This window comes from Macrobrachium nipponense, chromosome 9 (genome assembly GCF_015104395.2).
Source record: "Macrobrachium nipponense isolate FS-2020 chromosome 9, ASM1510439v2, whole genome shotgun sequence".
NCBI classification, from domain to species: domain Eukaryota; kingdom Metazoa; phylum Arthropoda; class Malacostraca; order Decapoda; family Palaemonidae; genus Macrobrachium; species Macrobrachium nipponense.
In genome coordinates, this window is record NC_061110.1 from 58,210,805 (window position 1) to 58,224,356 (window position 13,552).

Genomic DNA, 13,552 nt, shown 5'->3' on the forward strand with positions numbered 1-13,552 from the left:
CCTTCTCGTTGGGGTACCAAATTGCTGAGTTGCAATATGTAGGGGGAGCTTTTTCCCATCAAAAGGAAGAAGTTGAAGTGTTGCCCATTCTTTGGTGGAATTTTTTGAAACCGGGACAACCAAAGCAAATGGTTTTAGTTCTGCCAATGGTTCCCACTTTCTAGTTACAGGCGTGGTTCAGATCACAATAAGCTGTAGTTCCCGTTGCTAGGTAACCAATTGGTTCCTAGTCACGTAAAAATATCTAATCCTTCGGGCCAGCCCTAGGAGACCTGTTAATCAGCTCAGTGGTCTGGTAAAACTAATTTATACTTAACTTCTAGTTACAGGCAGAGAGAGAGAGAGAGAGAGAGAGAGAGAGAGAGAGAGAGAGAGAGAGAGAGAGAGAGAGAGAGAGAGAGAGAGAGAGAGTTATCAATTTTATTATTTAATGTTATTCAATTTACATATAAAACCTTAAAAACTTATAAATTACATAAAAAAAATTTAAAAAACACTTTTGCAGGGTTTCTCCAGGATTCAAAAATATTGCATTTGTGTTCATGTGTCTGTGAAATACTTGCATATAATAATTAGTTAGGTTCCAATAAAAAATTCATGCTACTGTGAATTCGCACAACTTAAATTGCGTAAGACTGAGGTATTACTGTAATGGATCTTGGTCTTTTAACCAGCCAGATTGTAAAACAAGATAATTGATGCGCATGTGCAATAGTCACTTTTTGTGCAGTCTTGATGTGGGAAACTTGGTACAACTTCACTGAAGACAAGGCAAAATGCCTTCTTGTCTTTAAGTCCATTATACTCTATCACGTGTCAGTGTTTACCATTATATGACACAATACCCAGCTACAAGACCAGGCTAAAAGATATTTCTTTGATATTAGTCTAGTCACCATGGGGCATTGGCACATACCATGGAGGGTAACTCCTTTGAGAACGAAACAGTGACTACACTATATAAAAATGAATGAGAGGTGAACTGAAAAAAATTCTGAGACATCCATAGGAGCAGTGAAAGCTATCAAGAAACAAATTATGACACATGTAACTGCTTGGAATACAGAGATCTGCCCACATATTGGCAGTATGTACTTCCAGTGACTGCCATGTATCTTTTCTCTTATTTGTCAGTACAAAAAGGCTAATTATAAGGAATGGTTATGTGATAAAAAAAGGATTTTTGACGTAGGAAAAATCTATTTCTGGGCGATTGGTTGCGTGTCGCCACCCAGCGAAATAATCCTTTAGTTCATTATTCTTAGGTAAATGATCTAACAAATACCAGAGAATAAACAAAATAAAGAAGAGGTCCAGTATAACTGACTCGCTCACACCCAAATAAAAGAAGGGCGTCGGTATGAACACTAGGGCGAGTGAGACCACTACCACGAACTTCTTGTCATTAGAAATTTCCCACAACAAAATCCCTCAAGGAGAGAGCCGACCCACAGAAAGGGGCAGCAACTACTACTACTGCAACCCACGCCAAGGTGACTGCCGCGCCTCTGGTGGCCATCCTGAAGTTAGCAATCAATCTTGGGCGAAGGGTTGGGAAGAGGTGGGATTTCGCTGGGCAACACGAACCAATCGCCCAGAATAGATTTTTCCTACGTCAAAATCCTTTTTCTGGGCTCAGTTCGTGTCACTGCGCGAAATAATACCAGAGAATTAGCACAAGATTGAAAATAAAAGAGGGTCTCAATAAAACTAAAAATTAACTAAATACTATAATTGTAACAAAATTGAAATATTTCATACAAAATCTTCAGACAATTCTGAGTAAAGAATAATAAGTAAATGTAACTTACAACTATAAATATTTACAAGTATTTACATAAGTTACAGGTATGAATATGAAAATTAACATGTGTGTGGAAAAAAACAAAAAAAAATTAACATAAATAACACACTCAATAAGTTTTATAGATACAAATCCAAAAGACAATAAACCATTGATAATGGGAGTGTGGAACCCTAGCATAAAAATAAGGGGACCACACTCTTAATGCTAATAATATACAACCAATTGTGGGTGACCCTAGCATAAAATAAGGGACACCCACTAGACAATCATGAGAGCAGCTAAGACTCAAGACCAAGTGTAGAGTAATATGGTAGGTTAGACAAACTGTTGGGTGAGGTAGGTAGGTAGAAGGAGATCTGGATCTTCAATTGTACTACTAGGCAGAGTCAGGAGAAAACTATGTTACTCCCGCTGTGCAACTGCTGAAAATTTCAGAGATTCCAAAGACTTCTAAGTAGTGACGTTTAAATACTGTCGGCGATTTCCATCAGTATATTTTTTTCAAAACCATCAAAGTTTCATATGTTGAAAATAATTGATTGAGGTGGCCACTGCCCTGACTCGTGGTGCCTTCGGGGAAAGATTCAGGGGTGACCAGAAATTTCGGTCCCAGAAATTTCGGTCCCAGAAAGTTCGGTCTCAGAAAATTTGGTCCTAGAAATTATTTATATACTGACAATGAAATTGTAATCTAACTGATGAAAAAATTAAACAAAGTATAGAATTAGAGTTTTATTAATAAAAGTGTAAAAAAAGGTATGTTTCTTCAACAAAAAAAACCTAATCAGTATAATATAAAAATATAGCATATTGTGCACAAAATCAAGAAAATTGGGTCCCAGAATATTCGGTCCCGGAAAATTCGTTCCCATATCAGAAAAAATACTGAAAATGCATAAAAATTTAAAAAGCAAAAAAATATAAAGTAACAAGTTCCTTCTTATCAATAAATACATAAAGAACTCATGCTTAAACCATCATTAAAGTTATACATAATATTCCTTTTACTAAAGAAATCAAAACATAATTTAGGAAAATGCAGAGTAAAATAATTCAATAAAACTTTAAAATGTATGTATAAAAACACATGCTTAATCGATTATTTAAGTCATACATAATATTTCCTTTTATCAAATTTATCAAACCCTGAAATAAGTAAATTCTATTTAAAAGTTAGTCAGTAGAAGTTTAAAAATTTTAAGAAAACTAATGTTTAAACTATCAAAACATAAAAAGATAGATTAATGCAATGCATGAGCAATAACCTTAAGGAAAGCTAATTTATCTTCACCATCATATGATTCTACAAGTTTTTTATTCTCGTGTCTCTTGACTGGTATATCTTTGATTTTTCATTTTTAAAATATTTTTGCAGCCATGATGGGGTTCTTCAAATAGGAAAATTGTGCTTATCCTTGAAGAAGAGTGACTAAAAACTGAGTTACAAATGTCACCGTTTTTCATATATAGGCGGTGTCAATGAATGTTAATGAAAGTACACAAATTATCTTTCTCAAATACCATTACAAGTGCTTAAAGTCCAATATGACAAAACTGCCTAAAATCATCATTTAACACCACGTACCCTTTTGTTTACAGTTTGTAAACAAATCCCAGGCTCACAAAGTTCTCACGCTCTTGTTGATCTTTGTAAAATATCTAGTCTGGATTGCTAAACAATTGATCTCTAAACCAAACGAGTCATTAAAGTTATTGATAGAAATAAAAGATTTTCATTTCTTCTAACATCATATTTTCTCCATGTATTTATATGCCTTATTTCAGAAAGGTTATATTGGGCTTGGTTATTTAGATTTTAGAAATTTTCCGGGACCGAATTTTCAGAATGAGATGTCAGGACCGAATTTTCTGGGTCCGAATCTTCTGGGACCGAATTTTCCTAGCACCGATTCAGGGTTAGCTTGTTTAATAAAGTATAGGATCTGTTGCCTAATACCTTTAATTGATAAGGTACCACCTTTTCTCTCCTAAAGAGGGGACCCGAAGAGGAGGATGATGTCCTAGACAAAGGCTCGTAAGGTCATCACTGGACAAAGAGAGAGGTCTTGGGGAAGGGGAATGACTTTCCATGGTTCCCACCTCAACAAAGGATCCTCATTTTTTTTTGCTAAAAAGCTGCGATCCGGAGAAAGCAGCAACTTCTCCTGGGAGAAATTCTACATGACCCGAATCTCTGGATAGCGCCGACAGTTTTCTGAATTCTAGCTCCTGAAGCCAAGCTTAATAAAAATAATGTTTTTCTTAAGAGCATTATGAATGAACATGTCGTATTATCTGTATCTGAAGCCAGTTTTTAGAACATCATTTAGAAACCATGACACTGAAGGTCTAAGTCTAGCACAAGCCTTGGGAATAGACAAAAGTAAGAGTCTGTTAAGTCTATATTAAAACCCAACTGAAAGATCTTCTTCAAGGCTGACTTGTTTGTTATAATAGTGCTAGCTGCTGCGAACCCCTTTTTCAAATAAGGACCTGAAAAAGGATATGGCTGAGTTGATTGTCATGATTTTAATGTCTGTGCTCTCAGGAAAGATGCCAACTTTTGAACTGCAGCGCCATACTGCCTCAAAGTTGAATCCCTTTTATCTGATTCTAAGAAGAGGATATTTTGTGGATCTACATTTGCATCCCTCTTGGCCGCAAACTTCATGAAGTCCATAAAGTTAGGGCTTTGAGAATTCCTGATGGAAGCGAAACCACAGTTAGTCAGTTTGTACCGACTGGGAGAGTCTGGGATTGGGAATCCGAAGGGACGAAGACCCAATTCCAGCAGCAGGGGTACCAGTTGCTCTTCGGCCCCAGGGTCCGGAGCTACTAGAGCGCATCTATCTGGAGACTATCTGACCCTTAAAAGTCCTGAGTTTGTTCAGAACTTTCAGGAGAAGATTCACTGGAAGAAAGACATAAATCTTTTCCCAGTTGTTCCAGTCTATGGATAGAGCGTCGCTGTGGCATAGGCCAGAGGGTCCAGGTTGGGAGCCACATAACAAGGAAGTTTGTGGTTCGCTTGAGAGGCAAACAGATCTACTTGCAGGCTGGTACCTCCGGAGTCTCCATTGGAAAGAACTGTTGTCCAGCGACCATTCCGACTCCAATGGAACTGAACGGGATACAGCATCTGCAATGACATTTCTAACTCCGGCCAGATGGGTAGAGGAGAGGTGCCAACCGAACTTGTTCGCCAGGGAAAAGATGGCTACCATGACATGATTCAGGTGTCTTGACTTGGAGCCTCCCCTGTTTATGCAGTGAACTACCACTGCGCTGTCCAGAACTAACTTTACATGAGAGTTCTTTGGTGGAAGTAACCTCTTCAGAGTCAGGAACACTGCCATTGCTTCCAATACATTTAGTGAAGCTGCCGTGAATTGGGGTGACCACGTTCCTTGAAGTTTCTTGAACTGAGAATATCCTCCCCAGCCGCTTAATGAGCGTCTGTGTGGATAGTGATTCCCGGAGGAGGGAATTGAAGAGGCACTGACATGGACAGGTTCTTCAACTTTGTCCAAGGACGCAGACGATTCCGGAGAATCTGTGGTATTGCTGACAACTTGTCCCTGGATCTGACATTTGCTGCGTGAGCGCCAGATCCATGGTTAAGTCTTTCAGTTTGGCTTTCATCAAGATGTTTGTCACTGAGGCAAACTGAAGGGAACCTAGGATTCTTTCCTGGTTTCTCCTTGAAGCATATTTGTACCTTAGAAATTGCTTCACTGACTTCGCTATTTCCTTTCTCTTGGTTAGAGGAATCGACAGAGTGTGAGAAGATAGATTCCATTGAATGCCCAGCCATTGAAAGCGTGGGACCCCGGAGTGAGTCTTGACTTTGTCCTGTTTATCTGGAACCCCAGATATTCCAGGAACTGAATGACTTTCTTCGTGGCTTTGCGGCATTCCTCGACTGTTGTTGTCCAAATCAACCAGTTGTCGAGGTACGCTACTACCATATCCCTTGAGACCTTAGTTGTTGAATAACTACTTCCGCCAACTTCGTGAATAACCTGGGTGCTACGTTTCAGACCGCAAGGGAACTACCTTGAAGGAGAATGCCTGGTTCTCCCCAGCTTGAAGCCAGGTAAGGGCGAAATGTGTTTGCAATAGGGATATGATAGTATGCGTCTGTAAGATCGATAGAGGTGGTGACGGCCCCACGGGGAAGTAAGGTCCGCACCTGCGAGATAGTCAGCATTTTGAACTTGTCGCAGCGAATGGCCAAGTTTAACTGGGGACAAGTCTAAGATTACCCTTCTTTTTAATGAGCCTTTCTTTGGCACGCTGAATAAGCGACCTTGAAACTTTAATCGCTTGACTCTCGCTATTGCTCCTTTCTGAAGGAGCTCCTCTGCATACTCTGTCAATTCCTTCGATGGAAGTTGAAGGAATGGTCTGGGTGGAGGGGGGCCTCCGATCCAACTCCAACCCAGACCTTTCGACACAATACTTTGTGCCCATTTGCTGAATCCCCACTGATGCCGGAAGAGAAACAGTACTCCCTCCTACCTTGGAGATCTCACTGCTGCTGAGTCGAGTGACCTCTTGCGGCCTCCACGGAAGTGCTTTCCCCAGTTAAGCGACCTTCCTGATCTTCTCTGACGAAAGGATCCTCTAGCTCTACCTCCCCTGGCGAACCGGTCAAAGTGTTGGAAGGCTTGGCCCTCGAACACCTGGTTAAAGGCCGGGGAGACAGCATAGGACGTGGAAGGCTGAGCTTGAGGGGAAATCAGATAGATTGGTTGAGCCTGGGCCTTCGACGTAGAAGGCTGCCCTGGCTGAACGACCGGCACCGCAGACTTAGCCTGACTGAAGTGCTGAGGCTTCTTCTGGTAAGGCTGAAACCGTTTGGTCTTTTTCAGTTTCTTGCCTGTAGACGAAGGGTCTTGACCAAGTCCTCTTAGCGGAGAGGCCCCAACGGTCTTTGAGGCTCTGGTTGAGCCTCGTCGCCTCGCTTTGAATCTCTATAAACCATCGCTTCAGGGAAGAGGTCCGCTCCCCAGATGTTGGAGGAAAGCAACTTATTCGGCTCATGCCGTATAGTTGCTTCCTGGAGGACATGCTTACGACAGTTGACCCTCGCAACCACAAACTCGTACAAGTCTGATTGGACCGTACAAGTCTGTGATTTGGTCAACAATTTGAAAAGCGGCTCCGAAGCGTAAGATATGGCCGCTACCTCAGTCATTGTCATGGTGTTGATAGACCTGGACCAGTCTAGTTTTAGCCTCAAACTCGGCTTGAATGAGGCTATGGGGAAGTCTTGGAAGCTTCTCGCCGAACTGGTCCACTGCGCAGTCCGGCTTCAGCTTGCCTACCGAAAAAGTATTCGGCAGGTCTTCCCACAAATCCCCAAGTGAAGGGAGCAAAGGTGATGTGGGGTCTGCTTCCCTCAACTGTGGCAAGGGCTCTCCCTTTAAGCCAGCCAGGATGGTAACGCTGGCGATCTTAGTTAGGAAAGGAAGAGGAGTCTCTTCCTCCATCGTAAAGATGGTGAAAGGACTCTAAATGCCTGGATTCTGGTGTTGGAGCAGTCCATCTCATCCAGACACTGAGCCACTCTCTCTGAGCCTGGTGGTCCCTGGAGTACAGCACTGTCTCTCTAGGAACCTTATCCTCCCTGTTCATAGCGGCCTTCCGTCAGCCTGGCGTAGCCAATGAACGGAGGCTGAAGATTCTCTGGGGTAAAACTCGAAGTCTTCAATCCTTCGAGTACCACACTCCGGGATGGAAATGAACCCGTCCTGGAAAGGGGCGTAGGAAGCTACTCTCCAGGGGTTGTTCATTGAGAATGGAGGGAGAGAATCATGAGGAGGGAGCTGAAGTAGGCCTACGTCAGGTGCGGGGAGGCAGCTTGAGGGGCGTGATTGAAGCCAGACATTAGATTTCTTGAGTGGCAATCCTGTCCTACAGTTGTGAGAACATCTGCTCCATACTTGTCCTCAGAGACCCTACCAAGTCTCCCATCTGCTGCATCATCCCAACGGAGAAAGCGTTGGGATCGAAGCTAGGAGCAGATGTTGACGTGGATGGGTAACTCGCCAGAGGTACCGAAGGGGAAGGAGAGAACACTGACTCCGCCGGAGTACGGGGTCTCTCCTTGGAGGACTTGCTCTTCAAGACTCTAGAGCCTGAAGCAGATGACTTACCCTTCTCTGCTCCGGGATTAGAAGCCGAAGACTTACGAGTTTTCTGCGCCCTGTGACCCTTCACTTTAGGGACCACAGAAGCGCTGGGCGTAGTATACGAGAGCTCAGCTCCCGTAAAGCCCTGGAAGGAAGCAGGAGAAGCAGCAGGGGAAGAAGATCCAGTGGCGCCCAAGGGAAGCCCTTGAGCGTCCAACGTACCTACCTCGACCAACAGATCGTCTACACCTACCATCGGTTCTACATTTAAATCTAAAGTGGCGAACTCCGCCGAGATATCCTGGCCTGGTTCCTTCATACACGCGGCGACCTGCCGCTGCGATCGTCGGGGCTGCCTCCGCCGGATCGACATACCCCGTCGACTTGCCGCCGGGGAACAGCAGGACAGCCATCCTCTTCTCCAGGATGTAGGGCTGTCCCTTGGCGGCGTTCTTGCCGAACCGCCCCGACCCAGGCCCTCAAGGTTGCAAGGGCGGTCTCTCTAACCGCGGCAGCCTGGAAGAGAGGGTGTCTGTTAGATTTAGGCTAAAGTTGAGGTTCAACCTTAATAAAATAGGCTTAAGACTAGACAGTACCAGCATATATTTCGCAATGTCATGGGGAACTTAAGCTTAAAATATATTTCAGAACTTAAGCTTAAGACATAATTCAGAATTTATATCGTATTTATATACTGATGGAAATACTTACCCCGTCCAAAAACTGACTCACAAGATCATAGCAGATCGTACACGTTTCGTGGAACCAGACCTGCAAATTCCCGTGAGGAGTCGCACACGGAGCATGAGACCTGCAGACCTCATGCCCGCAGGGGGTCCTGGAGTACAGTGTTGCACCCCCGGGTGCTCACAGTGGTAGTCTGTAAGTGGAAGGATACATGAGTATCGAGATAAACACTCACAGGGCTACTCTAGTACTCCGTTGCATGCCGGAGAATGATAAATTTTTGGGCATAACCCCTCCCTTACCACCTTAATAGGCATTAAATGAGGACTCCGGTGTATGCCGGAGAAAGAAAACAGTAAGGCAGGGGAGGGACACAGCTTAAGATAACTTATAAATAACTTATAATTAACTTAAGCATAAAACAGTTAAACTAAATCCGGAGAACGACTCCGAATCGCGGCGCTGTCCGACTCCGCGGCTACGCCGGAGAGACGGTACGGTGAAAAGCAAAAGTGACCAACTGGAACGCATACACTCCGCCGGTAGGCGGGGCTACCGTACCTCCCTCCCCCGTAAACGATGGGGCTCCAGGAAAGAGAACAGAGATCCGTCACCACGGGGAAGGAGGCGAGGAGGGGCAAAAAACAGTACCCGAGTATACAGCGGAGCGCCGGAGCAACAAAGGTGGGGGGAGGCCAACCCCCCGACTCCGTCACAGCGAAGCACTGCCGAATCAGGGAGACAAGGTCACTCCCAGCCAAGTGTCTGTCCAGACTCCCCTACTCCCTCCGCGTACGGAGAGAGGGAGTCAGGCCCGGATGGAGCGAGCAAGGACAAACCTCCCTCCCCCTACTCTATGGGGAGAGCGGGGGGAGGAAAAGGCGACTGGGACGGGCGTCTGGCTGTACCGCGATCACAGGGTGACCAAGGTACGATAACACAACACAATCGACAAAATCTGTAGCCTAGGCTAATGCAACCAAACTGATCAGAAAGATGCAACAAACGTGATGCAACAAAACTGACAATAAGGATGCAAACAAAACTGAAGAGGACCAAGGGACCACTGATACCTAGGCTAAGCGAACGGACTAGACGCCCTCGGCTACTCAAAACACAATAAATAAAACAAAAGTAGGGGAAAATAAAATATAGTGAGAGAAAAAATCCAGGAGTGTATGACTAACCCGAAAGAAAGTCTACCACTCAAAGCTAGCCTGGGCTGATACGAAGAGCGATGGCTAGGGTCTGGATCAGAAAAAAGTGAATGCCTACGTAAGTAGAGAGACATGCATGCATGACCTAAAACCAAGGCAGGCTAAATCCCCTAACAATATCATAATAAAAAGGGCTAGAGACGCACGATAAAATAAGGGAAAAGTTCCAGGTATGGGAGACCGAGAACCAACCCGCCATGAGGCAGAACAATGCCGCCATGCTTCCGACCGGGAACCTGTATTTATACCTAAAAAACGGCAAATACAGGCTCGAGGAAGGAACGAACTAAATAGGAACCTTTCGGAATACTTAACTTAGCCGCTGCAATAGCCGAACATTCCATGGTGGCGAAAAAATACGCAAACAAAGCACAAAAAACAAGAGCAAAAGAAACGTGTGTGTCTCTTGGCCTGCTAACTGAAAGGATGGCCACCAGAGGCGCAGCAGTCACCTTGGCGTGGGTTGCAGTAGTAGTAGTTGCTGCCCCGTTCTGTGGGTCGGCTTTCTCCTTGAGGGATTTGTTGTGGGAAATTTCTAAATGACAAGAAGTTCGTGGTAGTGGTCTCACTCGCCCTAGTGTTCATACCGACGCCCTTCTTTTATTTGGGTGAGCGAGTCAGTTATACTGACCTCTTCTTTATTTTGTTTATTCTCTGGTATTTGTTAGATCATTTACCTAAGAAATAATGAACCAAAGGATTATTTCGCGCAGCGACACGAACTGAGCCCAGAAAGTGTATTTTATTTGCTGCAAATAATTTCTCTAATTTTTCATTATATAACTAAAATCATATGCAATTATCTACATACACACATTTAAACAAAAGGTTTTATGAAATACTAATTAACACACACCTTCAATACTTCCTGAATTGTTAGGAATGGCACTAGGAACACTAGTAGGAGCAGAATAAGAATTTGACACATTAGCTGCTGCAGAAGCTGATTGGGAAAGCGTAGGTGTCAATGGAGCCATGCGCACTACTACCAACTGCTGGTATTCACAGCTTGCAGATGGACTACTCTGTAAGGAAAACAGTGATGATATAGGAAAACATATATCTAAAAAATAATAAATCTTTCCACATATAAACCCATTATATTAGCCTAATCTGTGTTAGCAGCCATTTTCAGGCATGTCCCAAAAATCTCCATTTCCACCACTCCAATGTGCATCTGGGTCCCTGAGTACCTCTAGAGGTGAAACTAACCACTCTCTGTATGGGGTAGACCAGCTGTACCTTGGAGAGCAAATTTGTTAAATAATTTGCTTGTGTTAAAACAATTAATTAAATTCTAGATAAACTACATTTGTTTCAATACAAACCCATTACTTTATGTTAGGCAAAAATACCTACTTAGGTGGGATGGACTTGTGCCTGGGAAATCATCTGAAATCTCTTAACATACTGAGGTGTTGAACCTATAAACCCTATACAACACATATCTTGAGGCTAACAAGAACTGTGATATTGATGGGACCTTGTTAGTAGAACCATGGACTACATTCCAACTTGTGTATGACAGTATAGCTGAAGGTAGAAATGCTTAGCCTTTCATAAAACACAGTGCCAATATTAGAATATAAAATTTAGGCCAGTGCTGGGACAAATCTAGCACTGAAAGGCAAATTGAAAGTAAAAAGGTTTTGAAGATGCAACTGGAGGAAAACCTCAAACTTGCACTTTGAAACAATTATTAAGAGAGGGTGGAAAGTAAGATGGCAGAAAGAGAATATGGACAGAGCTGCTATAAAAGGAATGAAGGTTTGCAGCTAACGACAGAAAGAATGTTGTAAAGAACTTTCTGTAATGCCTACAGTGCACCACATGAAGTCCACTGAAAGCACTACTCTCCTAGGGGGATACTAGTGCCAATACCCTCGATATCTATGCCTAAAGGAGTCAAGAGATACTTTATGAGGATGAAAAGAATAATGAGTCTGGCTTCCTCACCCTTTCTTTAGGTTGAGGTAAAACTTGACCTATTGCTTCCATATGAATATATGCACTCATGACATCTTTCTCAAAAGCAAAATAAAATAAAAATAAATCAGTATTTAATGTAAGCTAACCTTATTTGGGCTTGCATTATCATACAAACTAATTTTAGAAGCAACTGAAAATGCTATCGCCATGATATCACACCCCTTGACCTTTGGTTTGGATGGCTTGAACTTGGAAGTGGATGAAAAAAGGTTCTGACATAGGAGGAAAAAACCTATTTCTGGTGTCGACCTGTGTCGCCCTATGAAAAATGCCTGTTATTCATTTTTCCCAGTATAAATAGCTCTATCATATACCAGAGAAAAAAGCTAACATAGTTAAGCTGAGGTTACTACCCCCAGCGCGATCACCCAAAGGGTGTCGGTATAGTATAGGGGCGGTGTGTTACCACAAACCCAGGGCCTCTGCCATTTAGAAGATTCCCTTCAAAATCCCTCTCTTTTGGTGGGAGCCGTCACAACGGAATCCCACCACTCGTCCCGGCTCGCCACTACTACTACTACCGAAGCGCCATCTCTTTTATTCCTGTTATAGAGCCGTACGCTTCAAAACAGAAATTTTTGCTATCCCTTTTTCGACTATATTCGCAATTAAATAACCATTATGAGTGCCCAATCTTCTGCTACTTCGAAGTTGAGTACCCCAATTTGGTTTTTTAACATATTTAACCCTTAAACGCCGAAGCGGTAAAAAAAAAAAATGTCTCCCGTGTGCCGGAGACGTTTCAGAGTGAGCACGGAAGCGGATAAAATATTTTTTTTTTTAAATCACAGCGTGCTTAGTTTTCAAGATTAAGAGTTCATTTTTGGCTCCTTTTTTTGTCATTACCTGAAGTTTAGTATGCAACCATCAGAAATGAAAAAAATTATCATTATCATATATAAATAATGCGATATATGATAGCGCAAAAACGAAATTTCATATATAATTGTATTCAAATCGCGCTGTGCGCAAAACGGTTAAAGGTAACAAGTTGCTTTTTTTTCGTTGTAATGTACACTAAATTGCAATCATTTTGGTATATAACACATTGTAAAACGATAAAAGCAACACAGAGAAAATATTATCACAAAATAATGCATGAATTCGTAACGTGCGGACGTAAACAAATATTTTTTTCAAAAATTCACCATAAATCTAAATATTGTCCTAGAGACTTCCAATTTCTTTCAAAATGAAGACAAATGATTGAATATTACTATACTGTAAGAATATTAGCTTACAAATGCAGTTTTCGACCATATCTGACGAGTTAAAGTTGACCGAATGTCGAATTTTTTTATATATATATATGCAATTATTTCGGAAATAAGAAAAGCTACAACTTTCAAATATTTTTCGTTTTATTCTACATGAAATTGTGCACATTTTCATATATAAAACTCTATGAAATGCCTAATATGAAATGGAGCAAATATTCCGAGAATGGGACTTACGCATTTCGGAGATTTGTGGCGGAGAATCCGCGCGCGGAGGGAAGGAAAGTTTATTTTTTAAATTCACCATAAATTTAAATATTGTGCTAGAGACTTCGAATTTGTTTCACGATGAAGATAAATGACTGAATATTACTAGACTGTAGAGTTTTATCTTACAATTGCGTTTTTTCGACCATTTCGGTAGAGTCAAATTTGACCGAACGTGGTTTTTTTTCTATTTATCGTGATTTATATGCAAATATTTCGAAAATGAGAAAA

General features: G+C 42.3%; 1 protein-coding gene across 4 annotated transcripts in view; it reads right to left on the reverse strand.

Moving 5' to 3' along the window:
* LOC135217863 (ubiquitin carboxyl-terminal hydrolase calypso-like) overlaps positions 1 to 13,552 on the reverse strand; it is a 351,282-nt gene that overhangs the window by 139,766 nt on the left and 197,964 nt on the right. For all 4 annotated transcript variants that reach the window (XM_064253884.1, XM_064253885.1, XM_064253882.1 and 1 more), the window contains exon 10: positions 10,705 to 10,873. In XM_064253884.1, the coding sequence (XP_064109954.1) occupies positions 10,705 to 10,873 (169 nt within the window). The remainder of the gene's footprint in view (positions 1 to 10,704; positions 10,874 to 13,552) is intronic.